Source organism: Drosophila serrata, unplaced genomic scaffold (assembly GCF_035046125.1).
Source record: "Drosophila serrata isolate PLE 108 unplaced genomic scaffold, ASM3504612v1 contig_302, whole genome shotgun sequence".
Lineage (NCBI taxonomy): Eukaryota > Metazoa > Arthropoda > Insecta > Diptera > Drosophilidae > Drosophila > Drosophila serrata.
Genome location: NW_028257200.1, coordinates 993,175 through 1,020,040, shown reverse-complemented (window position 1 = coordinate 1,020,040; position 26,866 = coordinate 993,175). Strand labels below are relative to the sequence as shown.

The window sequence follows — 26,866 nt, the reverse complement described above, 5'->3', positions numbered from 1 at the left end:
AACATCTTTAGTAACGAAGCTGTAGGATGTATTAATCTGTGGCCCGGGTGTCCTTTTTCGCGGACTGAATTGTCATCGCTGTGCAATACGGGCCAACCCACAGAAAGAATCCATAAAAATAAAATTTTTACTATGTACTATGAAACCTTCATCATAAGCTTATATATAAACTTTTGGTTCTGAGTTTATACAAATTTCCTAGCATTTTTTATTTTACACCACTTTTTACACACATTTTAAGCGTGGTATTTTACTCCGCCTTTACATTTCACATAATGTCCGTTACGAAGTACCTACGGTATTTTTCTGACTAGTTCGACGTGAGCGAGCACTGGTTCCAAAGAGCCAGAGGTTCGAGTGTGTGTGTGTGTAGGGGGAATTTGTTGATAGATAGAACGAGAAAACAGAAAAACAGTCGCAGAAAAACAACAAAGACAACCGACGCTAACAAAACGAATTTAATTTATCAGAAATCGAATCGAACACTTCGCTCTGCTCATCCGCCCGCGTAGTACTGTGTGTTTTTTGTGTTTCGCTCCCAGCGAACGGTGAAAAAGTGCAATAAGATACATCGAGAGAGAAAAAAATAGATACAAGCCAAAAGCCAGTGAAAGTGTAACCGAGATATAGAGATTAAAATCAGCAAAAGGAGGAGAAAACCCCCAGCAATCATGGCCACATATCAGCTGAACTTCAACCAGGACTTTACGTAAGTAGCAACAAATGCGGGGCATCCTTGGGGGCTCCAAGCCAGGAAGGTCAAACCAGCGCAAAAAAAAAACAACAATTGAGATACAAAAATCGACACAAACTTGATGAATAAACAAGGCAAAAACAGCTGCTGAGGATGAGCTGGTGGAGAAAGAAGGGGAAGGGGGGTTGTCTTGTTAATAGCTCAACTGTAACTGTCTGACATGTTTGTGGGAGTGTGTTTGTGTGTGTTTAGGTGAGCGTGAATTGGCGTCATTTGTTGTATATGTGTATATAGTTTATTAGAACATGCAAACAAGCAGTTCCAATAACAATGACATGCATACATACATCTATTATGAAATACACTGTCTTGGGGTGAGGCGAGGGTGGGTGGGTTGTGGTAATAACCGCCATACACTATCCAACAGGAAGCCTAAAGAGTGAATGATTAACCAACACTGGTCGCAGCAACAAAACAAACATTCGACTCCGCTCTCTTTGTTGGCCAGTGTCTTTCTTGAAGGCACCCACACACGCACAACTGGCACACATTCGCGTGTATAATGCGCAACAGCTGACAGCGAGCGATTCGCCAATGCAAACAGCTTTATAAAGCTGCGCGTGAGAATTATAGCATTTCATGCAAATAGAGTTTAATTGCTTAGCTTTTTATAATCTTTATAATTATAAAATTGTTTAAAGAAAAATGTTCAAAAATTTATACAAATTTTAATTTTTTTAAATTGAGTGTACGGATTTATTAACCCAAAAATTCGGCTCGTTTTGTTTTTTACATTTCTATAAACAAAATGAAAATATATATATTTATGGTCAAGTTTAACCACTATCTATCCCTAAAATTGTTACCTCTATTGTTTACACTCACAAACACAGCCTCAAAATCTCAGGCTTATTAACCAGTTTCGCTTATGCACCGTTTCGATTATTTTCGCTCAGCTGATGTCATGTTTTCGTATTAACAGTAACAAAAAAAAAAGAGATGCAAATCTTAGCGTACCGTTACTTCAGGGCAAGTGTCATCTCCGCACCTGCTATCTCCCTCGCTCTTGCTTGCTAAACGAAAAAAATTATAAAGCAAATAGCAGCAAATATAATCAATATTTCCACTTATGGCGAAAATGGGGGAAAAAAGAACACGATTGCAATAAAAACGGGCAGCTGATGTACTATGAGCGTCATGAAGCGAAAGAGAACAAAGAAGCTTCTATCAGAAAGCGATAGGGGGGAGAGAGGGAGAGGAAAGCGGACGCTCTCTAATCAGAAACAAATCAATTAGTCCGCACAGGTGAATGCACGCCAGAACGCTTGAACATAACAAAAATAATCAAATCAAATATTATCAAACGAGGCATTTCCTTTGACTTTTGCTCGAGCCCTCCCCCCTGCCCGCCTCAGAGGGGGCTGGGCTTTGGACAGACCACAAGGCATCAGTTGGGCAAACACGTGATGCAGCAGTGCTAAAAATTGCATACGTTACTCATCTTATTCTTAATTTGTTTTTAAATTAAGTGCTGCGTAAGGGGTTTCTTTGTTGTGTTCTTAAAAATACAGAACAATAGTGCCTATTTATAATAAAAAATATATGCATTAATTTGCGAAACGTTTGCATTGCAATCACGTGATACAGAAATCTAGAACAGTATTCACTGTATATAAGAAACTAAAGAAATACTATTTATATTTATTATATTTAAAAAAAATCTATAAATGCATTTCAAATAACTATCTTTGTATCTCAAAGAACAAAGATTCAAAAATGTGTAGATATGTATCTATTGGATCCAGGTTGTTTTTGTTTTGAGCTCGACCATTGTTTTTGACTTTGCTTTATTATTTTATTTACTTGTTAAGATGCAATTGCTTACTCAACGTAATGTTTTTGATGGGAACGAACTGGATTGCACTCTTGACTTTTGTAAAAATATATATGTACCGGTTTGTTGTTGTTATTCGTCATTACAAACAACTGCAATTGTTTACAAACAAAGTTACGATTGTAAAACAGAAAAACAAACTGAAAAACCCTTTGTTTACTTAGACTAACATTTGTATAATTCTTTGATTATACTTGCTTCAAGTATAAATATATTAATTATTATATTATTAATATTATTAATTAATGAATTAATAGGTATTTTTAGGGAATTACATTTCATGAGGTTAATCCTTAAATATTCCCCCCGAATAGACAACAATAGATAGTCAATATTTTGTATGCGTCATATTATTATTATTTTTTGTTAATCATTACGTTTGTTTACTAACAAACCCCGAAGACCACGCAAAAAATAAAGCCTCCAAACGGCAACAACAATGCTAGGGTAGAGGAGACCTCAGAGCGCTATCGCATAACAAGGGGCCGAGTAACCGTAACCTTGGGCCCCATTTTAGCGACGGCTACGTCTGCGGCGGCGGGAAACTAGTTTCGATTTCATGAGCAAAAAAAAAATATTCATTTAAAACTGAAAAATATGTGTATGTAGTCACACGTGTTGCGCTCTCAGAGCGCGATAATGCTGGCTGCTCATCGCGTTAGGCGTGCTTTGCAGGCTAATTATGTGCCAAAAGCCAAGCAAAACAAAATCCAATGATAATAGCTTGGAATCATAAGAAACCGGTTTCAAATGTGGCGCTCAAAAGTACCAATTAGATTCCCGACATCTGGCAACGCTGCAGCTGCATACTAAAAGTATGGCCACACTTGCAAAAAATACCAACGCGGAAACAACAACAACAAAAGCGCTGACATTGAAAAATCGAGAATTAAAAAAAAGGAGAATAACAACTAATTTCTGCAATTAGAGCGAGGAAATTGCATGGCGAAAAATCGATTTGCAGTGCAGCAGCGATGGAGCAGCGGGCTAACTTTCTGGCACTGACCCTGCTGGACGCTTTGGAGGATGAGAACGAAACGGACATCATGTCCATGCTGGAGCGGAACACCATCAACGCTGGCATCGTGCCCTGCGAACGGGGACTGGCCCCGCTGCACTATGTCTGTGGGATGCGTAATGCCGAGCTGGCCCGCCGCATCCTGGAACGTTTCCTCGAGTGCCCCGACCTCGATGTGGACTCCCTGTGCGATGGCAAGACCACAGCATTGCACATTGCCAGCATCTATGGACGCGAGGAGCTGGTAAGGATGCTGCTGGAACGTGGCGCTCGTACAGATCTGGCCGACGAGGAGAACAAGCTGCCCGTGCACTATGCCATCGAGGAGTGTCACTTTGAGGTGCTGCAACTGCTGAGGGATCACATCTTTCGTGAGAAACAGCGCCTGAAGAGTCAGCGGCAGCGCCTGCAGCCCGGAGATGCGGTGACTCCTAACCAGTTGAAGTACAACCATGACACAACGTCGCCTTACTACATTAACATCACCCACAGGCGGCATCGGCCGCAGCCGAAGTTTCCGGACGTAGAAGGAATTCCTCCACTGCCGGACGAGGAGTCGGTTAACTTGTTCGCCTTGACAGAGGCCCATCTCACTCAGCTCATACAGAGCCAGCGGGAAACGGCCCCGCACGACGATCCAGACTATCCCAAGCAAAGGTCGCTTATTGAAAGCTGGCGGGAGAAGGTGGAGCGCTCGCGGGCCCGCCAATCCTTGCTGCATCAGTATGACGAGCATGTGGAGGCCCTTGTGGAGGAGGCCATGAGCCAGGATGACTTCAACTATGAGCAGCACTTGCAGCAGAAGCTGCGCAGCGAGGAGAAGCCCAAGGATCAGCAGGATGAGGCTCCGGGCTCGGGCCGTCAAATATTAGAGCACCTAGTAGAGCAGGTATCGCGGGCAGTAGTTGTTGCACCGGAGCCAGAGCATAGCTTCTTTACAGCTCAAGGAGAGGAGGAGGATGTGCAGCCAGAGGTAGAAGCGGAAGCTGAACCGATAATCTCTCCCCGCCAAGATGAGTATTTCCTGCAGATCAAGGAGGCCTATGTGCATACGGACGATGAGAATGGTCTTGTGTTTTACGAAGCCAAGTTTCTGCAGAATACCGAAAAGCGGGAGCAAGCCAAGCGGCCACTAGTGGAGAAGTCACCGGAATTGGACAGCACTGTGAGCACGAATCTCACCCTGCCGCTGGATTATGAAACTGACGCTCTACGTAAGGAGCTAACCCAGCTGGGTGCTCCGGTGGGTCCCATTACCAAGACTACAAAGCGGCTGTACATCAAGCAGCTGATAAAGTACAAGCGCAATACGGAGGCTCTCCTGGCTGCCCAGAAGCATGCACAAGAGGCGCAGATACGCTATTCCGTAGAGTTGCATCGCACTCTCCGTTCGCCGGAGGATTTTGCCAGGATCAACGAGTACATGTCGCATGAGGCAGCCTCTGCCGAGCATTTCGCCAAGACCAGTCTGCCGAAGAAGAACCTGCGAGAGGGCCACATCAAGCAGAGCTTCATCTACATGCTCATAGATCCAAGAATCTCGCGGAATTTACCCGGGGAAAGCGCCTTTCTGGACAAGTTTGGGATATGGCAGCGTTTTCTCGACTCGATCTTCTATGTGGGCAAGGGCAAGTCCTCGCGACCGTACGCTCATCTCTACGATGCCATGAGACAGCACACGCGGCTCCACCAGCAAAGGGACAAGGGCAAGGCAAAGGCGGCTGCTGGTGGCCGCGGTGGCGGATTCCGCACATTGCAGCCGGAAGTCTTTCGTTCGCCGCCGCCGTCGAGCGGCAAAATGGGCAGCCGGAAGCTGGAGCGCATCCTGGAGATATGGCAGCATGGCAGTGGAGTCGTTTGCCTGCATGTCTTCCACAACATTATGCCCATTGATGCGTACACCCGTGAGGCTTCCATCATTGATGCCATGGGTTTGGCTCACTTAACAAATCTCAAGCGTGGCGATTACTATGGACCCGCGCAGTCCTGGACGATGAAGCAAAAGAAGCAGCTGGGCATTGCCCTGCTCTTCAAGGCCATGCACATTTACCTGGCGGAGGGAGAGTCCCAGCTCTCCCCCAGTGACCTCCTGTGAGGAGTGCAGAGGGGAGTAAAGGAAGCACAATCAGGCCATAGGCACCGAGTACAAAGTGCATTGGCGCAACTCGATAATGTTCAAAGCTCGATCTCAAGATTGCTTTTAGTAGAAATTAAGACAAAATGTGGAGGCAATAGCGTCTCAATAGATAAACGAATTTCACTAATAAATTAAATTACACGGAATAGTTTATGTTCTTTACTGAAAATGTTGTGTTTTCTTTTAGTAAAAACTTCAATTGTTTTTGAAGAAAATCTCTTTTTGGAAGGGATTTATTACTTATTACTTTGTTAAAGGTTTTTTTAATCGATAAAATATATTATAATTATATATTATGACCTCTTGACCTTTTTCCAATTTAGATTACTGCCAAATGAAGGCTTTAAATCACCAAATTTCAAATTGATTGATTTTTAATGCATTTGATTGTGCTCAACAAGTGGTTATTTATATATTTTATATATAAATATTTATAGATGACCTTGAAAAAATAAACAAATTTCATGTCCTGCTATAAAACAAAACTCTAAAAGTTAAAATAAATCCTTCATAGAAAACCCTTTCAAATCCTGACTCATATTTTCATTCGGAATGACCAAATGCAGCTGTCCTGCTGCTGCTGCAATGAAAATCCACCCTTAAGAATCTCAAAAACCAAAATATCCTTCCTTCCTCCCCCCTTCCCCCTTGTTTGCTGCACTACAAGAACAACGAGTGCCTAAAAGCATGCTGCACCTTTTGACCGGCAGCCGAAAGTCGTTTGCCTGTGTTGTTTTTCCGTGCGTATGCGCATAAAATTCCCAACTGGTTCCAGCGCCGTCGGCATGGAGTGCCGGTCGCCGGCGACCGAAAGGTTATCTTTGCGCAGTGGCAATACCGTAACCGATGAAGTTCTACTGAGGTGCGGTTATTGCTAGTTGAAAACTTTAACCAATACCCCGCCATGGGGACGTGAAATACCGTCCGCTACGGCAATTTTTGGAAGCCCGAGAGGGCTAATTAAATAATAAATGTGAGATTGAACGTGACTAATTCACTAATTAGTATAAAAGACAGTGATTAATAAACAGTTGATTGATGTTTTCACACTTCATAATGTTCTTTTGTTTAGGCTTAAAGGAAATTGTTTTCTTTTAAATATTTAGTAAAATAATGTACTTTTAAAATCAAGAGTTTGTTGCTAGGATTTAAAAATTGAACAAAAATGGAAGGAATAATGTGTACATATTGAATTATAATTAATTATATGTATATTTTGCACTGTTTTAGTTGACTTGTAAATAATTGCAGTACAACTGTGGCTATATTTTAAGTTAATTTATTCAGGAATTTAACTATTTATACTGATTTTATAGCAAGGAAAATAAAAAATATATTTTAACATTGTGAAATTAGCGGAGACTGTCTTGTTTTCTTAGGCTTTTGTTTAAAATATTCAAAGTTAAAAGGGTTTTGTTATTTAACAATAAATGTTAAGCCTTGATTGTAGTTTAAAGAAAAATAGCAAATTGTAACATTGTTAATAACTAAGTAACAATTTTTTAAAGACCAGTAGATTTAACTAATTTGCCATAATTCTCATAGCTTAGCATTAGGAACAAAAACAATTATATTTTTAAAATGTATATCCGAAATAAATAATTAAGTAATGGCCTTCCATTAGGCTTTTGTTTAAAATATTCAAAGTTAAAAGGGTTTTGTTATTTAACAATAAATGTTAAGCCTTGATTGTAGTTTAAAGAAAAATAGCAAATTGTAACATTGTTAATAACTAAGTAACAATTTTTTAAAGACCAGTAGATTTAACTAATTTGCCATAATTCTCATAGCTTAGCATTAGGAACAAAAACAATTATATTTTTAAAATGTATATCCGAAATAAATAATTAAGTAATGGCCTTCCAAATTTTAAACAAGCTTTAAGGCTTTCTTGTAGAAGTTAAACCTTATATTACTATTTTAAACATATTGCACAAATCTTAATCACAAGATTTATAATATATTCTCTAATATATAAAAATGTTTATTAAAATTCTCTATATTAATCCCCCATTATTTTATTTATTTTCTTATAGCTCCCTGTCCGTGTTGAGTCCCTCGGGCTTGCGCCTGTACTCGATAGCCGGCCAGGATAAGGTCGAGGAGATCTTTGCCAAGGACAATACGGAGCAGATCCGAATCGTGGAGCGTCTGTTCAATAGCTCGCTGGTGGTGCTGGTCACCGCCCAGAAGCCCAACTGCCTTAAGATGCTGCACTTTAAGAAGAAGCAGGACATTTGCAACTGCTTCTATCCTTCGGAGATCCTGTGTGTGCGGATGAATCGCCAGAGGTTGATCGTGTGCCTGGCGGAGAGCATACACATCCATGACATTCGCGACATGAAGATCCTGCACTCTATCGAGAATATCGCCCCCAACGAGCAGGGTCTCTGTGCCTTGTCCCTGAACTCACACCTGGCCTTCCCCATCTGCCAGACCAGTGGGGAACTGCGCATCTTCAATGCCAGCAAGCTGCGTACGGGAATGACCATCAAGGCTCATGATACGCCGCTCTCGGGACTGGCCTTCTCGCCCAGCGGAGCCCTGCTGGCCACTGCCTCCGAACGCGGCACTGTCATCCGAGTGTTTTGCGTCAAGAATGGTCAGCGGGTGCAGGAGTTCCGGCGAGGTGTTAGCTGTGTCCGCATTGCCTCGCTGGTCTTCTCGGCCAACGGTGACTTCCTGTGCGCTTCCTCCAACACGGAAACCGTCCATGTCTTCAAAATTGATGCCCGGGCCGTGGAGTCGGTCGAACTGAAGGCAATCGGTGAGTATTTTGCTGATCTCTAAATTGTTTGCAGTTATTAATTTCCTGTATTGCAGCTGAAGTGGCTGCAAAGTCAGACAAAGCGACCAAGGAGTCGACGAGCGTTCCTCCTGTTGCAGAGGAAGTCAACAGTGCGCCCACGCCCGTTGCCAGCTGGGGTGGAATGTTCTCCAAGGCGGTGTCCTCGCTTCTACTGCCCTCACATGTCAGCGAAGTCCTGTCCCAGGATCGATCCTTTGCCACAGTGCAGCTAGCTCAGGCGGGGCTGAAGCATATCTGTGCCCTGACCCGCGTCCAGAAGGAGTTGCGTCTGCTCATCGCCTGTGAGGATGGCTTCCTGTATGTGCACGAGTTCAATGCGGAGCGGGGAGGTGCCTGCAAGCTACTGTCTGTCCACGATCTGCGTGGCGCTCTGGAGGATGTAATTGAGCTGCAACTGAGCGAAAGTGTTGTAAAGTCACAGATCAAGTCCACAAATGCCACGGCACAGCCCTCGCTCACCATGCTCAAAAGCTGTGCGGCCAGTGTGCTCATCGAGAATCCGGATCCCATGCCGGACAATAGCTATGCGAGCATCCTGCGTGGTGACCAGGCGGATGCCATGTCTGGTGAGTACTTCATATTTATATATACTTATTATATAGATAATAATTTATATTCCTATTCCACAGATTCTGCCAAATTTCGCAAACTCTGTGATGCCATCGACACTCCAACGAAGCTCTATGATGAGCGGCAATTTCCTCCAGTAGCCATCGCTGCCAAGGATTGACAACGCCGCCGCAGCCACAAGGATATGGTCATTGTTGACAAACAGCTGGCGGGTTAGCAATAAACTAGGAAATTCCTCTCCCAAGAACAATGAATATCTTATTTAAATCCCCCCCAATTAAAGTACTTTAAGTTCTAACAAGACAGCAAAAATACTCCACAAAAAAATATATAAAAAAAAGTATTAATTTATATTTAATTTCCATCTTATTCTGTATATATGTGAGTGAAAATATTTGGCAGTGTTCTTAGTTTTCTCATTCCGCTAATTTATCTTTGTCCAATTCAGACAGATTCTCTCTTATGCACTTATTCTAGCTCTGTATTTTTGTATGATATATAGATTTAGGCATAGACATAATATATATAAATATATATACTGAAGGTGATGACTAGAAAAATTGTGCGACAGAAGCTCAACAAAAATCCAAAAAAGAATGAAAGTTAAAATAAGCAACAAAACCTGTACCTTAATGTGGAGAGAAGTGTAACAAACGTATTCAATTAGCTTTGCGAAAATCTAACATATAAATATTATAAACATTTAAAATGTGACAAAAGAACAGAATAATTTAAACTATTATCCTAAGTATTCAAGTGAAGTGTTTACAAATATCGAAGCAATACTTGTATACATATGATTTATTAATATTATATTAATAGCTATGTACGTATGTCAATATATGCCCAAAATAAGTTAATTTAATTAAACGAAAAGAGAAAAAAAAACGATAAAAACAAAGAAAAGAAAAAACAACAAAAAAATTACAAAAATCTAAAAGCAAATAAAAATTAAAAAACCCCGAAAATCAGAACAATTTTTCTATTAAGTCTCGATTATTGGTTGCAGAAATGATCGAAATATACATAGATATAGCGTGACCGATATTTTAACACTGCGATGTGTGTAGCTATCCGATATTATATTTTATATAGACTATTGAAAGACTAAAGTTATATTTATATTTCTTTGATAATGTTGATATCGTAAGGTTTCGTTTTGATATTCATTCCTTTTGATTTATCAAATTTCTCGATATGATATGTTGATTCATTTCCCTTTGATTCCAAGGTACAAGTATAAACAATTTTATTATTGGATATTTATTTATATTTCGGTCTTTTTGAAAAAGGGTTTATCAAGGCTCTGCAACTGACCAACAACTTTTAAAATCAAATATTTAAAACTTCTATTAAATGCTTAATTCTTTATGTTTTATGGGTATTGACATTTTAGTATTTGTAGCTGATATAAGTTGTAAAGGGTATTATTTTTCTTCAAACTCCATTACTCAATTTACTGATCCTTTGGTTAGGCGATGAATCCTCTTCCGGTTGATGGCGATGATGATGATGATGGCGATGGTGATGATGGTGATGATGTCGATGGTGCGGCTGCTCCGGTTCCGGCTCTGGCTCTGGCTCTAGCTCGGGTTCTGGCTCTGATCCTTGGATTTCTTCAGGCTCTTCTTCATCCATCTGTGTGGATTTGTCCACTTTCCATCCAATTGGCGGCGCTTGCGGTGGCGGAGTGGTGGTCTTTTGTGATTTCAATGAGAACATGGATCCAATTTTCTTTAATTTGCTATGTACCGAGGCCTCTACATCGTGATCCGCTGAACTCTTGAGGCTTTTCATAGACAGACCGTGGGATTTCGAGGAATGCTTGGAGTGACTTGACTTGGACTTGTTGGATTTCGATGAGGAGCTTGAGCCGGCTGAAGAAGAGCTGCCCGAATCGGAGCTGGTGTGTACAGGTTTGGTGGTAATCCAAATTCTGGCCGCAAAAAGAGCCTCCGATTTTAATGCTTCTTTGAGGGAAATCTGCGGAAAGGTAAGGTATAATTATAATACTTAATTTTCTTTTTAAAATTCTATAACATTACCTTCTCCTCAATAGCCACCGACTTGACATTCCACAGAAACTCTGAGCAACCGAGAACCATGGCCGCACACAAACCGAGACCCAGCACCAGGAAGACACCGCCCACATTCTCCAGTCCAAGTTCGGGTGTGTCTCCGCCTTCTTCATCGCTCTTTTCACAGTTGCCTCCGCCATGCATTTCCTTCCACCACTTCCGCTTCAGTTCCGCCAACTGACCAAGTTCACCGAGTTTGAGAACAGCTCCACTGATCTGTTTGCGGTATGGGGAATCTGAAAGGATTTTTTAGTTTGATTTATATATATTTCTGGGGAAAATAATGTCTTGTAAATACTCACTAAAAGGCATTGCAATGCCATAACTCTTGTAGTCCAACCATCCACCGATCTGCACCAGATCGCATTTCCGCTCCACATTATACTCCAGAGTGGTGGATTCCATCAGGAAGGCATATAGATTCTTACCCTTCTGCACTCGCTCCACACCTTCGTCATTGGTCTTGGTAAAAACCGAGGGACTGGCACTCTCCATGGCTGTCCACATTTTTTGATAGGTGCTGAAGTTGGAGTCCCTGAAGAAACCCATGGTGGAGCCACCGGCCATAGCTCCATATTTAATCTTGCTCTGAGCCGCCAGATCTTCGGCGCTGTTGATGGAGTTTCCCTGACGAGAATTTGTGAGAAAGGCAGCCAAATTGGCCGTGTAGGAGTTAAGCATCATTAAAGCAAAGAACCACCACATTCCAGTCACCAATCTTGTGGAAGCAGCCCTGAATCGGAAGACAGAATTTGTACAAATAGTTTATAATTTCTTCTCCAATTCCTACTTACTTGGGCAATATGTCGCAGCCCTGTCCCATCAATGAGCCTATGGATAGCCAAGTGGTGTTCATTATGGACCATATATTCTCCACTTCCTCAGGCTCCTTGCAGGGATGTGGATTCTCCCAATCATCGGGGGCCATTCGAGCCAAAGCAAAAAGCAACAGGGATATGAACAAGTAAGCCGATCCCATATAGATCCACACATCCAGCGAAAAGGGGGACAGGAAGGAAAACAAATCCGTGGGTGGAGTGGGTGGCTTGGAGAACAGGATACTAATGCCCAAGGTCATAAAAGGGGGTGTAAAGTCCACTGCCTGGCGTCTAGAAGATGTCATTGTCAAGTCACAGATGCCAAGGTCAGCATTCTAAAAGGAAACATATTCAATTTTAAATACTTTCAAATGAATTTAAATTAAAGAACTCTCACCCCATCAAGGAGTTGCCTCACAATGCCATCCCATGTCTGGGTAGCCTTGTTCAAAGCACCATACTTGCCATCCGGCGACATCCTGAATTCGTACTTAAAGTTCAGCATTTTGGCAATGGCATCGATGAGGTCAATGGAGTAGCCCTCATAACGAGAGTTACCCGAAAGGATTTGTCCCTCCTCGGGTTCGCGCAATGTGAGGAACGGGGCTCCCAGTCGAGAGGAGACAATGAAGGTTTTATTCGAGAGCTTCTGGCCCACCCTCTTCTCACTCTCCTCGTCATCATTGAGCACATCCAGGCCATTTACCGGATCCCAAGTGGCCAGGTCCAGAAAGCCACCAGCATTTAGTTCCATGAAGCGTAAGGTGAAAAAGCTTCTTTGGCCATTCTCGTTGAAGTCTATTCTGCCAGTGGCAGTCTCCTCCGAGCGCTGGAAAATGATTATGTTAGTTGAGTCTCATCTTATTATTATCTTATAATTTAAATATTTAATAATTAAAAAAACTTCTAGATAACTCACAGCCTTCATAAACTCAATGATCCGCTTCCCAAAAGGCCAAGGCTTCTTCCTCCTGCATTCAAGTTCCGGTGCAGCAAGTTCTTCATAAATTCCCAGCTCAGTAAGACCCTTAGAAAACAGCCAAACGGCATCGTTGATCAGAATCATCTGAGTTTTTACCTTCTCTGGCTCCACTTTATAGTAACGTCCTTCGCGTTTTTCCCGCTCCTCCCAATCATGGACCACATTCTTGATATGAAAATCTGTGGGATCCATCAAACGAACTGTGGTTATGTTGGCTTCAACGCCAGATAGATCTCCAAACTCAATGGTATGGGTATCAAGAAGGGGTATGAAGACGCTCTTAAATAATTCAAAATATTATAAATTATCATTAAATAATTCACTTCATTTCAAACCTGATATTCGCCCAACATTTTTAACTCGTTAGCTTGCTGCAATATGGGCAATAAGTTATCCGGAGAACAATGCAGGATCAGACAGTTATCCGTGGAGAGTTTAATTTCCTTCAAGAACGGCCTGTGATCTTCATCCGAGCCAAGTTGTTTTACTGTCGTGGGATTACTGCTAGGCTCCCCGACTTGCAAAATATCCTGCAGCTGTTGGAGCTCTGGAATTGTTATAAAATATTTAAAAATAAAAATATATATAAAAAAATATGTAAATAATTTAATTTTATACCAACCTCTATCGGACTCGTATACAACTGTGAAACTCCGCCAACCAAAGCTCTGTACTATCTCCGCAAATCCTTGGGACAATAAGAGATTATCAGGATGCACATTTAGTGTCATGGAGGAGTGTTCTCGATCTGGTATGGATTCATTGGGTATCCAATCGTATACAATGTGAGGTATGTCCAAGGTATCGCATATCGAAGCAATAATATCTGCAAAACAAATAAGTGATATATTATAGTTTTGTTTTTATTCTTGGGAATTAATTCTAAGACTTGCCTGAGCTGCTGCCTGTACTGGGTCCAAAAATAGCAATTACTCCTTGGGAAATTAAATTGCAAACTGAAATGGAAGTATTTAAAAATGTTTGTAATTGTTTTTGCTAACTTGAGATATTCATTTAACTGTTATATATATTACAATTTAATTTTATGTGAATGTAAAAAGAATATAAGATACATTTAACACTATTTTCTTCGAGGTAAGTATGCCTTTGGGCTCTTGTATGTGATTTATATGTGAAAACCCATAAAACTTTTTAGTTTCCCTAAAAACTGTACTAAATTACTCTACTGAAATCCCATAAAATCTTTTCTCCAACCATAAGTACTTACCCATTTTTTCCATGATGAAACTATCATCCGTATTGGCATACATCACAATGGGAACCAGTTCTATAGTGCGTTCCAATATATTTGCTCGATCCACTGCAGTGCGGAATGCAATTTCCGACTCATCTTTGTCCGATGTAAAGATGCTGCCTAGAAAATGTACTCGATTTCGTATTCAAATGGCAGCAATTTGAGGCAGTGACCTATTTTCAGATGAAACTTACCCACCATGAACTGATTTCTATCTGCCATTGCGGGTATGGCCATCAACAGGAAGTGTGCGAATATCGTATACATTTTGTATACTAAAACCCGGAGATTTCCATTGAAGTAAACCGTTCGGTTTAAGCTGATTTCTGCTGATTTTCACTGATGATGTAAATCGTGCAGATAATAAAATTTGTTGCAACAAATTTGCAACTGCGATGTTCAGAGGTCTGCGATGCAATGAAATCAGAGCAAACATCAGCAGCTATGCTAATTTTAAAAGCGCGAGCACAAGAGCAGCTACAGAGAAAGAGCATAAATTGGCGTTTGTTTTGCTCAGCGTATTCTAAACAATTTTTAGAATCTAAACAATTTTCAATATTCTCGAGAGCGTTGAAGAGCGAAGATCCATTTCCACTTGGATGGCTGCCAGCGAAATGTTGTCCCCCATTATGATTAATGGGATTTTTCTATGGCGCGTGCTATAAACTTCAAATTAAAATGGTCGTAAAATAAGTCAACTTCTTCCGGCCAGTAGGAGTGTCTTTTACAATAAATAATATGGCACTACCCACTTGAAAATAGGAATTTTATTGAAATAAAAATATAAATGTGTGAGGTGGATAATATATGTGGAAGTGTATGTTAATTATTTACAAATTAAAGAATACTATTCAAGTTTTTTCGAAGTGAAATTATTATATTGTATATCTACTTTAAAATTGATAAGAACTGAAGAACATGATAAAGAGTTTACAGAAAATATATCTCTATAAACTAGTTTAGTTTTGTATTAATAAAGTTCGTCACCTGCCTTACAGATTCGGTATGAATTATTTATTTTCCTGACGCTAAGAGTATAATTCTTTTAAATACCTGCGTCAGTCACGAAATGATTATCATTATAAATGAATAAAAATATCCCAATAGAATATTAACCAATATTCCTTCAGCTTACCCACATTAAAACCAATCCAAATTCGAAACTATTCTCCTGATCTTTACTTAATACACATTCTATTATACTAGTAATTTGGATGTTACCACCAAATAAAACTAGACCTTCTTGCGAACAATGTGATCGTAAAAGACCACGTATCCATATTTTGGTGAATAGATCATCGTTCGCTTGGCGTTACCTGTGTACATATTAGTTTGACCGCCCACCGTGATCATTTTGTGGTCACCACGATGCATAAACATCAAACCGAAGCGATGATGATGCACCACCAGGAAGTTATCGCTATCGGTGTACTTGACCATGTTGTACCTGGGATTCGAGTAGCTCAGGTTATGTGACATGGGTTTCAATCGACTGCGACCCGCAAAGACAGCTCGCCAGTCTGTGTGCCTTATAGTCTCGAGCATGCAGTTGCGCCAGCTCATGTCCAGGTCGATATAGCCGGAGATCTCCGATCCATCATTGTTGATATACGAGGTGAAGACGATTGTCTGTGGAAGAATAATACATCTAGCAATTAAATATGCATAAATTTCTATACACAGCCAAAAGTATGCTGTATTTTAGAAATATTCTTTTCCCTCACCGAAATAATCTTGTTCCGGTTATGCATCTCGCGGGACTTGAAGCCCAAAAGCACTGGATCCTTATTAGTCGGCGCCAAGGCATCACTGAATAAGCCAATAAGGGAAGTTTTGGGCCTGATGGCCTCCAGAGCGATATCCACTCGCTTGAGAAACTCCTCGAGCGTGTAGGGGATCTTGGTGGTGCGGTAACCCAGTTGGACGATGGTCACTGTCGTATCCCGGTTGGCCAGATACCGATTATCCTTGACCGTGCCAAAAGACAAGATGTAGTCATTGTAAGTATCGAACTCCAACACGCTGAAGTCCACGCTCTTGCCCTGTGTGCCCATTTTTGTGATAGAGGATGGACTTCAGCCCCAAGTGTTTTTGTGTTATTTGTGATTTCCTGGGAAATTAGCCCAAAATGCGTGTATGTGGAGAGTGTGAATATAACTGACTATAAAAAGTATTTATTTTTTTTCATTTTTAATTTATTTCACATTTTGTTGAGTTGTCACAATTTGTTGATGTTTCAAAATACTAGAGACACATTAATTTTTGAACTATATAAACTATTTAAAATAACCGACTTTTCTTTGCCATCGGAGAGTAGACAAGCATAAGGGTTCATTAGTAAAGTAAAAAGTCCTCGCTGTGAATTCTTATTAGGTCCTACGAATGGTAATGCGTAGTGTGATCGAATCCTAGCAAAAAACCCTTCCAAGGATTTAAGGGATTAAATACAAAGCATGAGAATAGCATGACTCTCAAGCTTTGAATTTTATGAGTTATTCAAGCGGAATAAGTGGGAAGAAATTAAAATGATAAGGATGACCTGATCAAAATTTGTATATAAATAAATAAAATATATTTGAATTTTCCTCTTCAATTGCATTTCTTCCTTAAAAGTCACCTTTAATTCCATCAAACGCACTTAAAGACATCAAAAGGCCTTTTAAGAGATCAAAAAGCTGGCCAAAAGCAAACAATATTACGAACATCATAATATTTGGCACACAATTGCGAAGAGCTGCTGACAAGGAAAATAATCGAGCGGTGGCGGGCCAGACTGTCTGATGCCGACTACGTCATCGAGAAGCGCCATAATTTCCTCTCTATAGAGCATTGCGTATACGCAGCGTGGGCTGGCCAGCATCACAAATGCTCTCTCGAGATCTGGAGAGAGAGAGAGAGAGTGAGCGGGATTCCGATCACACAGATGGACATGGACCAAGTCAGTTGGCGTCCGAAGCGCTCCAAGACTGGATGCTGCCGTCGCGTGAAAAATAAATCGTGAAAAGTGACTTACTTTTGGACTTGTCGTGATATTTAGTGCGTATTCGTGTGCCAGTGTGTGCGCCGGCGGATATATAGATTTGTACATATGTAGATGGGAAGTGAAAACGAAATGGCTGCTGCATTTAGAAAATTCAATTAGTTTCGAGAATTTGGAGGAAAAATGAAAAAAATGCATTTGTATCCAGTTCACATTTATGCCCTCACAATCGTATTTCTCAAAACGATACTCGCCCTTGGCGGTGATGGTCGCAATGAAATTACCGTGGGTATGTCCTCATCCATCAGCCTTAGCTATATTGCTTAATAGTTTTTTGTTCTCCCTCCGATAAGGTGCAATTTTCTATGAAAATGAAAAGGATATTGAACTCAGCTTCGATCAGGCATTCCGCGAGGTCAACAACCTGAAATTTGCCGAGCTGCGATTTGTCACCATCAAGCGGTATATGCCCACCAACGATAGTTTTTTACTGCAGCAGATTAGTGAGTGAATTTTATATATAACATATAACATATTGATGAGAAATTCATCTTCCGTGTAGCTTGTGAACTGATTTCCAATGGCGTTGCGGCTATTTTCGGACCAAGTTCAAAGGCGGCTAGTGGTACGCGCAAAACACACATTGAGAGAGTGTAAGGCTACTGGCTACAGACAGATATTCTTTATATCGTAGATATTGTTGCGCAAATTGCCAACACGACCGGCATTCCACACATAGAGTACGATTTGAAGTTGGAGGCCACAAGGCAGGAGCAGCTCAACCACCAGATGTCCGTCAGTGTGGCACCTTCCCTGTCTGTCCTATCCCGAGCCTACTTTGAGATCATCAAGACCAACTACGAGTGGCGAACCTTCACCCTGATCTATGAAACGCCAGAGGGTGAGTGATGACTTAAGGTTGTCTTTAATTTAATACTATGTTAGTAAATCAAAAGGTTGCAAGGTATACATCAAAAGTGGTTCATTTCAACAAGCACTTGATTGATTTTAACTAAAGATTATAAAATCTAAATTATTTAGATATAACCCTTTTTCATTTTCAAAATAATTTCTCATATTTAAGGTCTGGCGCGTTTACAAGATCTTATGAATATTCAGGCTCTCAACAGTGACTTTGTAAAACTCAGAAATTTGGCTGACTATGCCGAGGATTATAGAGTCCTTTGGAAAGAAGCAGATGAGACTTTCCACGAGCAGCGCATAATTTTGGATTGTGAGCCAAAAACCCTAAAGGAGTTGTTAAAGGTATCCATGGACTTTAAGCTGCAGGGTCCATTTAGAGTAAGTCCCCCAAAACAAATAATCTTAAAATCATAACTAAACTTTCTTTCCCTTTAAAGAACTGGTTTCTCACGCATCTGGATACACACAGTTCGGGGTTGAAGGACATCTACAACTCAGATTTTAAGGCCAATATTACCTCAGTGCGATTGAAATTAGTGGATCCAAATCCTTTTGAGAGAAAGAAGACACGTATAAGCATGGTGGATGTAAGTTAAATTAATGAACTTTGTAATTTTCATACTTACTTTTAATATCTTTTAGCAAATTCTGAGAAATCAAACCATGTTGCCAGTTCTTATATACGATGCTGTGGTGCTCTTTGCCAGCTCGGCCAGAAATGTGATTGCAGCCATGCAACCGTATCATCCTCCCAATAGACATTGTGGCAGTCCTAGTCCCTGGATGCTGGGACCATTTATTGTCAATGAAATGAAGACGATCTCGGAGGATGACGTGGAGCCACATTTCAGGACGGAGAACATGAAGTTCAATGAGTATGGACAGCGCACTCACTTCAATCTGGAGATTTACAAGCCCACTGTTAATGAGCCCATGATGGTTTGGACTCCCGACAATGGGATAAAGACACGACGCCTCAACCTGGAACTGGAGAGCTCTGGTGCCACGCCGGATTTCTCAGAGCAGCGAAAGGTTTACACGGTGGTCACGCATTTCGAGGAGCCCTATTTTATGATGAAGTTGGTTGCCTACAGATTGAAAACTAAGTTTAGACTTTAATTGAACCCTTTTTTGCTAGAGAGGATCATGAAAACTTTAGAGGCAGGGAAAAGTACGAGGGCTATGCCGTGGATCTCATAAGTAAGCTATCCGAACTGATGGAGTTCGACTACGAGTTCATGATCGTCAATGGTAATGGCAAATATAATCCAGAGACCAAGCAATGGGACGGCATCATTCGCAAGCTGATTGATCATGTAAAGTGAATTTAATTTGGTTCTAAATTGTTCTTATAGTTATTTAAATATTCTTATTCTTCCAGCATGCTCAAATAGGTGTCTGTGATCTGACCATCACTCAATTGCGAAGATCTGTGGTGGACTTTACAGTGCCCTTTATGCAACTGGGCATTAGCATTCTGCATTACAAAAGTCCTCCCGAGCCAAAGAATCAATTTGCCTTCTTGGAACCCTTTGCATTGGAAGTCTGGATCTATATGATCTTTGCCCAGCTTGTGATGACTCTGGCCTTTGTGTTTATAGCCAGGTAAATAATCTTAACAGATCCTTTATGGTTTCTAGGTTTTTAAAACATACTTTAAAGACTATCCTATCGCGAGTGGCTACCTCCGAATCCAGCTATTCAAGATCCCGATGAACTGGAGAATATCTGGAATGTGAATAACTCTACTTGGTTGATGGTGGGTTCCATTATGCAACAGGGTTGCGATATACTGCCAAGGTGAGTATAAGGATTATAAACTTAATAAAATCATAATAATCTCCTCTCTTTATAAATTTAAGAGCACATTTAAATCTGATGAATTGCTAAAAAGTAGCACTCTTTTTTCTGTTCTACAGAGGTCCTCATATGCGTATTCTTACGGGAATGTGGTGGTTCTTTGCCCTGATGATGCTCAGTACTTATACGGCCAACTTGGCTGCGTTTTTGACCAGCAACAAGTGGCAGAGTAGCATCAAGAGCTTACAGGATCTCATCGAACAGGATGAGGTGAGCTTTGGCAGTATGCGCGGTGGCAGCACCTCTCTGTTCTTCTCCGAATCCAACGATACCGATTACCAGCGGGCTTGGAACCAAATGAAGGACTTTAATCCCTCCGCCTTCACAAGTACAAACAAAGAGGGCGTGGCTCGAGTGCGCAAGGAGAAGGGCGACTATGCCTTCCTAATGGAGACCACCAGTCTAACGTATAATGTTGAACGGAATTGTGATCTAACCCAGATTGGCGAGCAGATCGGAGAGAAGCATTACGGCCTGGCAGTGCCATTGGGTGAGTCTACTTGTATAGTTTGAAAGATCAATGAATACTAACTGGAGGTCTGTCCAGGTGCCGATTACCGAACCAACCTTAGCGTATCCATTCTCCAACTCAGCGAGAAGGGAGAGCTGTACAAGATGAAGAACAAGTGGTGGAAGAAGCATAATGTCACCTGTGACTCCTTTCATGAAGTGGATGGCGATGAGCTATCTATTATCGAGCTGGGTGGTGTTTTTCTGGTCCTGGCTGGCGGAGTCCTTACTGGCGTCGTCTTGGGTATCTTTGAGTTCCTCTGGAATGTGCAGCATGTGGCAGTGGAGGAGCGGGTGACCCCATGGCAAGCCTTGAAAGCGGAACTGGCTTTTGCTCTCAAGTTCTGGGTACGCAAAAAGCCCATGAGGATCTCCAGCAGCAGTGACAAGTCCTCGTCGAGAAGGTCCTCGGGATCCAGGCGTAGCTCCAAGGAAAAGACCCGCAGCAAGACGGCTAGTTAGGAGCTCTGGAAATATATTTGTCAGCGCCTCTTGAAGCTGAATTAAAGCATTTGTGCAGCTATGTCATGTGGAGTCTTCTAAAAAACTATGGCTATGCGTTTAATATTTTGGTATATATAAATTCATGTATATATATAGTTTGTGCTATATTTATAGAGTTTTTAGACCACTTACTTAGAAGGTGCATGGCGGTATATTGGACTACTTTTTAAGTTTGCGCATACAAATAAAATTAATTTTATAAAGTATTTTTAAAATTTTTTTTTAGAGAATATCAACTAAAAATTTTTCCTTAGCATCAAGTTCTTCAGGCTCTATGGTATACTTATAAAAATTAAAACAATATATACTGAAAAATAAGTAAATACAAATTAAAAGAATTGTTTCAATCATCAAAACATTCATAATAATTCATATTAAATGTTAGCATTTTAATAATTATAAATAGACTTTTGTCTTTTATAAAATTCTTAACAATTTATTTACACCAATTTTTTGAGAAAGATAACTTTCTTTGTGATCCAGGGTATCCTTCATTCCATACACTCTGCAGGCGCCCTGATGTACCCTACTTAGCCGGTTGTGGGGGCGTCCGGCTTGCCTAATTTTAGAGAACATTTAGTTTTCATTTATTGGGCCATTTCCAGCTAGAGCTCATGCGAGTGTCTGCTTGGTCTAGACTCTGGTCATGTGCTGGCAGCCTGCTCTTCTCCGAGTGGTGCGTGGTATGGGACTCCGTTGACGTAGTAAGGCGGTTCGGTCTGTCGGTCTCCCAGAGATCTGTCACGGCAATGCTTCCAAAATTCTGTGAGAATTGCTTTTTGTGGGGCCTTCTCAGTGCCTTGCGAGCAGTGCCCCCGTCCGGATCCGGATCCGGTTGAGTTTTGTTTTTTTCGCCGATATTATTTTTTTAAGCAAAAAAATCGAATACATTTTGTGTATAGATGGATTGAGTGGGGACTGAAGTGAAATTCGAAATAGCAGTATATATTGGTTTGAAATTATGATCAGATCTAGATGACATCATGTCCGGTATTCAACAGTTCCTAGTGTTTGTGGCCCTCATTTTATCCAGCCGAGCCAATGAAGATGGTTTAATTGTGAAAATTGGTTGGTTGAATGGTTTATCGATTAGCTTTTCAGTTATATACATGTCATATTTATTTAGGAGCCATCTTTTTTGATACGGAAATGAAGTTGGCCGAGGCCTTTGATGCAGCACTTCAAGAGGTGAATGCCGTGAATCCAGCCCTGAGACTGGAGCCCATCAAACACTATTTGACCGTTGACGACAGCATTGTGCTGCAAGATCTTTGTGAGTCATTAATAATCACTTGTTGGATTAATACTTTTGTATTTATATAGAATTTATTTCATTGATTTAGCTTGCGACTTGATTGGAAATGGTGTGGCTGCTATTTTCGGACCAAGTTCAAAGACAAACAGCGGTAAGTTGGCCTTTTTTCTCTTTTGTCTGGCCGTAGTTAAATTATTTTTAAACAAATCATATGCTTTGGCGTCATAAAAGAATGCCTTCTTGCATATACAAAAATATATATGCATAAAAATCTGAATAGATAAGTCAGACAGATCGAGAGAGGAACATAGAGAGAGGAGCTCTTTCTTCTAAAGGCTCGTCAACCTCGTTAATGATTCTTCAAAATAGCCAAACACACTTACACACATGTTGGCCATTAAATTGGGCTAGCTGCTCGCTTGGATCTACCAAATTTTTGCAGTAAACGGATCGGTGGTTGGGGACTATTTGACACAGTGCCAAGAAAATTCCCCAAAAACATTAGTTTTCTCTCGTGCTCTTCGTGTTTTGATCGCTAGATTCGTTGTGTGTTTTGTTAGTTCCTCGGTTCATTCTAAACAAAAATATATCGGCCCAATGATTTATCTCTTTTGCTCTCACTGAATTACCTTACTCTTCCAAATCTCCGCCAGATATTGTCGAGGTACTGTGCAACATGACGGGTATACCCCACCTGCAGTTCGACTGGCATCCTCAGCAATCGACCAGGGTGAGACTCAATCATCAGCTGACTGTTAACGTGGCCCCCATGGAATTGGTCCTTTCGAATGCCTTGTCCGATATATTGGGCAGCAAGAGCTTCGATTGGAAGTCCTTTACCATTGCCTATGAGAAAAGTGCACGTAAGTATAGATTAAATACTTTTTATTTAATTATTTTTCTCATTTTTACTTACATATATTTAAAATATTTTTAATGTCTTTCTTTGATTTGACTAATATTCCTTAATACTATCTAATTTGACCGTATAGACCTTGACCTTTTATTAAAATTAATTGGAACCTTGTATTGGAACCTCAATCATTTAATCCCTACCTATCCTCACCTTTAGATTTTAGTCGTCTGCAGCATATATTAGCCTGGAAGCAGCTACATAAAACTGGAATCAAAATGCAGGAATTCGAGCGAGGAGGTGACTACAGGATTCTCTGGAAGCGAATTAGCAATACTCGTGAGAAATTTGTTCTCCTTGATTGTCCAACCGATATTTTGGTGGATGTGATCAATGCCTCAATTGCATTTAATATGACTGGATCATTCAATGTGAGTAAAGTGGAATAATTAAACTTCAAATTCAAAAGTAAGAAAAATATTTAATTGCTATATGATGCCAAAACATTATAATACTTTAAGAAGTTATACTTCCTTTAGACTATCTTAATCATGAAGTTATATTTAAGGTATCAGAAGTTTAAGTTTAAATTTTATTATTAATATTTAAATTGATATATTTATATAATATAGAACCTCTTTCTTACCAACCTGGATACACATGTCAGTGGCATCGATCGTTTCTATTCGCGAGAGTTTACTGTGTCCGTGGCAGCTATTAGGATACGAGCCTATATTCCGCCACCAATTCACGATGAGATTGATGTTTTTGACAACGAAGTGGATACTAGGGTAGGACATCTACATTTTTATCTAAATTTTAAAATCTAAAAATCTTAATTATCATTTAAATATTTCTCAAAAAGTTTGACTCCCTGGCAACTCAGCTTGTTTACGACTCGGTTGTCCTGTTTTACAATGCCCTGCTTGAGATAAGTCAGCGTCCAGGATTCTATACTCCTCAATTCAGCTGCGGTCGAGGCTTTTGGCAGCCAGGACCTCGTCTGATAGAACAGATGAAAATGGCAAGTTGAGTGCATTATTATAACAAAAGGATACTTATTACGTATATAATTTTAATTGAATTTTCAGGTGTCTCCCAAGAATGTGAAACCCCCCTTTAAGACCCAGAGACTTCAGATAAATGCTGAGGGACAGCGTGATGACTTCAACCTGGAGGTTTATAATCCTCTTATTGATCGTGTGACCCATATTTGGAACAAGGAATTTCAACTTGTGGACTTTGAAAAAATAAGGGAGAATTCAACTCAGGCGGTGAAACAAAGGCGTCTCGAGAACAAAGAGGATTTCTCCCAAAAACCCGTACGCTATACAGTGGCCACTCGTGTGGGTAAACCCTACTTTAGTTGGCGGTTAGTTTTATATGGTATTTCTATGGTAAACTAGAATTATAACTATGTTTTATATTTGCAGAGAGGAACCGGAAGGAGTTCACTTCGAGGGCAATGAGCGTTTCGAGGGCTATGCCGTTGATTTAATTTACAAATTAGCCGAGATATGTAAATTTGATTTTAACTTTGAACCAGTTAGGGATAACAAATATGGAAGTTACGATGCGGCCACTGATGAATGGGATGGCATTATTCGTCAGTTGATAGATAATGTGAGTATTAAGGTCCATGATAACAAATTAATTACTAACAGTTAAATATAAAAGTAATATCAATAACAATATGAAATCTTTCTCATGACTAAAACATTTACAACTTTATTAATATCATTTGTGGATCTTATCATTTAAATATATATTATTACAGGTTGCAGTAAATTCTTCAGGAATCTATCACAATTAACATTTATTATTAAAATTTATTTGTAGAATGCACAAATTGGCATCTGTGACTTGACCATAACCCAGGCACGTCGATCTGTGGTGGACTTTACTGTTCCATTTATGCAACTTGGTATAAGTATTCTGTCTTATAAGGAGCCACCGCCAAAGGCAGATATCTATGCTTTCCTGAATCCATATGGTGTTGAAGTCTGGCTCTATGTAATGATTGCCATGATGATAACAGCGTGGGCATTGATTCTCGCCGGTCGCATGGATCAATATGAATGGGAGCATCCGGTGGTGAATGAAAATCACGAAATGGTTCGGGAAAATACCTGGCATCTGCATAACACTATGTGGTTGGTGTTGGGATCGATTCTTAATCAGGGATGCGATCTTTTGCCAAGGTAAGTGGAAATTATTATGACTATTACTTATATTAATTGTTTTATATATGTTAATAAAATTCTTTTATTTATTCAGGGGTCTTCCCATGCGTTTACTGACTGCCTTTTGGTGGATCTTTGCCCTGCTTATCTCTCAGACTTACATAGCCAAATTGGCGGCTTTTATTACCTCTTCGAAAATAGCTGGAGATATAGGCTCTCTTCATGATCTCGTCGACCAGAACAAGGTGCAGTTTGGCACAATCCGCGGAGGAGCCACCTCAGTGTACTTCTCGGAGTCCAATGATACGGAGAACAGGATGGCCTGGAACAAAATGTTATCCTTTAAGCCGGATGCATTTACCAAGAACAATGAGGAGGGTGTGGATCGGGTGAAGTTAAGCAGAGGCACATATGCCTTCCTAATGGAAACCACTAATCTGCAGTACTATGTGCAACGCAATTGTGAGCTCACCCAAATTGGAGAAAGCTTTGGAGAGAAGCATTATGGAATAGCTGTGCCGCTGAGTAAGAAAATTAATAAGTTTTATCGTGAACTTCAAGTTGTTAATTTTTAGATTAATATTTATCCTCTTATCTTCCTCTCAGATGCCAACTTTCGTTCCAATCTCAGTGTGGGCATCCTGAAGTTGAGTGAAACTGGAGTTCTGTACAATTTGCGCAACAAATGGTTTAATAGCAATGAGAGCACCTGTGACTCGGATGCCTCCGTCGTCGATGATGGCCAGTTCGATATGGATTCGGTGGGCGGACTGTTCGTGGTACTCATTGTGGGCGTGATTATTGCATTTGTGATTGGCGTGGCCGAGTTCCTCTGGCATGTCCATCGCATAGCAGTTAAGGAGAAGGTTGCTCAGAGGCCACCATCAACAGGCATGCCATTTAGTAATCGACAAAATTGATTTCAGATACCATCCTTGTTGGCCCTGAAGGCAGAGTTTCACTTTCTCATCCGCTTTTGGCTGACCAGGAAGCCCCTGCATACCTATCGCCAGAGCAGGGACTCGACCTCGACGGGCTACTCTTCCCTGGAGCAGATATCGAGTGCATCCAGTGCCAAGAAGAGGAAAAAGACACATAGGAGAAAGGACTAGGGGAGCAGAAACAGGCTTGCAAACATTCAATAATTTATGTTTAGTGTAGAATAAGGATATATGTATAACAATGGTTAAAAAGAGACAATTACGAAATAAATTTAAAAGAGTTTTGTATATTTTTTAAGTACTACTTTAGTGGATTTTTAAATTAAGAAAATTTATCTTTTATCCTTATCCCTTGCAGGGTATTATAATTTTAGTCAAAAGTTTGCAATTATTAATATTCTTGATCAGCATCAACAGCTTCCTCCCTCTCTCGCCGCCTCGCTCTCTCTTACTCTCCCTGCCTCTTGTTATCCGGTAGGTTTAACTCCCACTATGCATCTCCAGAGCTTACTCTTTCTCTGCATGTTTCTCTGCATGTTTCTCTGCCTCTCTCGCTCTCACTTTCTCTGTTCTCTTGGCTCGGGAACTATAAATAGAGGCA

The 26,866-nt window shown here is 40.6% G+C and overlaps 7 protein-coding genes and 1 non-coding gene across 10 annotated transcripts; 6 read left to right on the top strand and 2 right to left on the bottom strand.

The window, feature by feature from the left end:
* Positions 1 to 308: 308 nt before the first annotated feature.
* Atg18b (Autophagy-related 18b) lies at positions 309 to 10,090 on the top strand. Of its 2 annotated transcripts, none has more exons than XM_020950833.2 (4): positions 309 to 709; positions 7,780 to 8,510; positions 8,567 to 9,118; positions 9,182 to 10,090. In XM_020950833.2, the coding sequence occupies exons 1-4, from the start codon at positions 672 to 674 to the stop codon at positions 9,280 to 9,282; spliced, it is 1,422 nt and encodes a 473-aa protein (XP_020806492.2). In that variant the 5' UTR covers positions 309 to 671; the 3' UTR covers positions 9,283 to 10,090. The 2 variants fall into 2 exon arrangements, with proteins under 2 accessions (XP_020806492.2, XP_086693365.1); XM_086837239.1 differs by lacking the exon at positions 309 to 709 and adding an exon at positions 6,561 to 6,716.
* LOC110182732 (uncharacterized) lies at positions 1,941 to 5,912 on the top strand. The gene has a single exon (XM_020950832.2). The coding sequence runs from the start codon at positions 3,563 to 3,565 to the stop codon at positions 5,699 to 5,701; it is 2,139 nt and encodes a 712-aa protein (XP_020806491.2). The 5' UTR covers positions 1,941 to 3,562; the 3' UTR covers positions 5,702 to 5,912.
* LOC147643014 (U4 spliceosomal RNA) lies at positions 6,561 to 6,700 on the top strand. Its single transcript, XR_015272681.1, has one exon. It is a non-coding gene; the product is annotated as a U4 spliceosomal RNA (small nuclear RNA).
* Positions 10,091 to 10,369: 279 nt separating the features above from the next.
* Positions 10,370 to 14,674, bottom strand: clumsy (glutamate ionotropic receptor kainate type subunit clumsy). The gene is made up of 11 exons (XM_020950828.2): positions 14,450 to 14,674; positions 14,229 to 14,375; positions 13,894 to 13,956; positions 13,623 to 13,826; positions 13,336 to 13,547; positions 12,938 to 13,279; positions 12,416 to 12,847; positions 11,995 to 12,353; positions 11,503 to 11,933; positions 11,168 to 11,436; positions 10,370 to 11,105 (listed from the first exon to the last, which is right to left on the bottom strand). The coding sequence occupies exons 1-11, from the start codon at positions 14,520 to 14,522 to the stop codon at positions 10,560 to 10,562; spliced, it is 3,078 nt and encodes a 1,025-aa protein (XP_020806487.2). The 5' UTR covers positions 14,523 to 14,674; the 3' UTR covers positions 10,370 to 10,559.
* Positions 14,675 to 15,411: 737 nt separating this feature from the next.
* LOC110182730 (cilia- and flagella-associated protein 299) lies at positions 15,412 to 16,510 on the bottom strand. Of its 2 annotated transcripts, none has more exons than XM_020950831.2 (2): positions 15,980 to 16,510; positions 15,412 to 15,884 (listed from the first exon to the last, which is right to left on the bottom strand). In XM_020950831.2, exons 1-2 carry the CDS (start codon positions 16,307 to 16,309, stop codon positions 15,489 to 15,491), a joined length of 726 nt encoding a protein of 241 aa, XP_020806490.2. In that variant the 5' UTR covers positions 16,310 to 16,510; the 3' UTR covers positions 15,412 to 15,488. The 2 variants fall into 2 exon arrangements, with proteins under 2 accessions (XP_020806490.2, XP_086693366.1); XM_086837240.1 differs by having other exon boundaries at positions 15,706 to 15,903; positions 15,980 to 16,456.
* A 666-nt stretch (positions 16,511 to 17,176) lies between these two features.
* On the top strand, positions 17,177 to 21,239 carry GluRIIA (Glutamate receptor IIA). The gene is made up of 11 exons (XM_086837389.1): positions 17,177 to 17,524; positions 17,589 to 17,738; positions 17,798 to 17,860; positions 17,930 to 18,136; positions 18,320 to 18,537; positions 18,597 to 18,746; positions 18,802 to 19,238; positions 19,298 to 19,475; positions 19,541 to 19,764; positions 19,822 to 19,959; positions 20,079 to 21,239. Exons 1-11 carry the CDS (start codon positions 17,419 to 17,421, stop codon positions 20,530 to 20,532), a joined length of 2,325 nt encoding a protein of 774 aa, XP_086693515.1. The 5' UTR covers positions 17,177 to 17,418; the 3' UTR covers positions 20,533 to 21,239.
* On the top strand, positions 20,635 to 21,239 carry LOC147643013 (glutamate receptor ionotropic, kainate 5-like). Its single transcript, XM_086837390.1, has one exon. The coding sequence runs from the start codon at positions 20,635 to 20,637 to the stop codon at positions 20,989 to 20,991; it is 357 nt and encodes a 118-aa protein (XP_086693516.1). The 3' UTR covers positions 20,992 to 21,239.
* Positions 21,240 to 22,016: 777 nt separating this feature from the next.
* GluRIIB (Glutamate receptor IIB) lies at positions 22,017 to 26,546 on the top strand. The gene is made up of 13 exons (XM_086837399.1): positions 22,017 to 22,101; positions 22,160 to 22,306; positions 22,377 to 22,439; positions 22,942 to 23,151; positions 23,361 to 23,572; positions 23,774 to 23,932; positions 24,007 to 24,165; positions 24,233 to 24,513; positions 24,575 to 24,764; positions 24,981 to 25,342; positions 25,419 to 25,849; positions 25,931 to 26,190; positions 26,251 to 26,546. The coding sequence occupies exons 1-13, from the start codon at positions 22,017 to 22,019 to the stop codon at positions 26,434 to 26,436; spliced, it is 2,745 nt and encodes a 914-aa protein (XP_086693525.1). The 3' UTR covers positions 26,437 to 26,546.
* The last annotated feature ends 320 nt before the right edge of the window (positions 26,547 to 26,866 follow it).

What these genes read in the sequence shown, in the direction of transcription:
- LOC147643013 (XM_086837390.1), top strand. Translation starts at nt 20,635, where the DNA reads ATGAAGAACAAGTGGTGGAAGAAGCATAATGTCACCTGTGACTCCTTT.
- LOC110182730 (XM_020950831.2), bottom strand. Translation starts at nt 16,309, where the DNA reads ATGGGCACACAGGGCAAGAGCGTGGACTTCAGCGTGTTGGAGTTCGAT. An exon ending in ACCGGAACAAGATTATTTCG is followed by an intron (nt 15,885 to 15,979) that starts GTGAGGGAAAAG and finishes ATTCTTCCACAG; the next exon opens with ACAATCGTCTTCACCTCGTA.
- clumsy (XM_020950828.2), bottom strand. Translation starts at nt 14,522, where the DNA reads ATGTATACGATATTCGCACACTTCCTGTTGATGGCCATACCCGCAATG. An exon ending in TTTCATCATGGAAAAAATGG is followed by an intron (nt 13,957 to 14,228) that starts GTAAGTACTTAT and finishes CTTCCATTTCAG; the next exon opens with TTTGCAATTTAATTTCCCAA. An exon ending in TCATTGAGTTTATGAAGGCT is followed by an intron (nt 12,848 to 12,937) that starts GTGAGTTATCTA and finishes ATCATTTTCCAG; the next exon opens with CGCTCGGAGGAGACTGCCAC.
- GluRIIA (XM_086837389.1), top strand. Translation starts at nt 17,419, where the DNA reads ATGAAAAAAATGCATTTGTATCCAGTTCACATTTATGCCCTCACAATC. An exon ending in GATCTATGAAACGCCAGAGG is followed by an intron (nt 18,137 to 18,319) that starts GTGAGTGATGAC and finishes CTCATATTTAAG; the next exon opens with GTCTGGCGCGTTTACAAGAT. An exon ending in AGCTGCAGGGTCCATTTAGA is followed by an intron (nt 18,538 to 18,596) that starts GTAAGTCCCCCA and finishes TTCCCTTTAAAG; the next exon opens with AACTGGTTTCTCACGCATCT.
- Atg18b (XM_020950833.2), top strand. Translation starts at nt 672, where the DNA reads ATGGCCACATATCAGCTGAACTTCAACCAGGACTTTAC. An exon ending in AACTTCAACCAGGACTTTAC is followed by an intron (nt 710 to 7,779) that starts GTAAGTAGCAAC and finishes ATTTTCTTATAG; the next exon opens with CTCCCTGTCCGTGTTGAGTC. An exon ending in CCAGGCGGATGCCATGTCTG is followed by an intron (nt 9,119 to 9,181) that starts GTGAGTACTTCA and finishes CCTATTCCACAG; the next exon opens with ATTCTGCCAAATTTCGCAAA.
- GluRIIB (XM_086837399.1), top strand. Translation starts at nt 22,017, where the DNA reads ATGTCCGGTATTCAACAGTTCCTAGTGTTTGTGGCCCTCATTTTATCC. An exon ending in TGATAGAACAGATGAAAATG is followed by an intron (nt 24,166 to 24,232) that starts GCAAGTTGAGTG and finishes TTGAATTTTCAG; the next exon opens with GTGTCTCCCAAGAATGTGAA. An exon ending in GGATGCGATCTTTTGCCAAG is followed by an intron (nt 25,343 to 25,418) that starts GTAAGTGGAAAT and finishes TTATTTATTCAG; the next exon opens with GGGTCTTCCCATGCGTTTAC.
- LOC110182732 (XM_020950832.2), top strand. Translation starts at nt 3,563, where the DNA reads ATGGAGCAGCGGGCTAACTTTCTGGCACTGACCCTGCTGGACGCTTTG.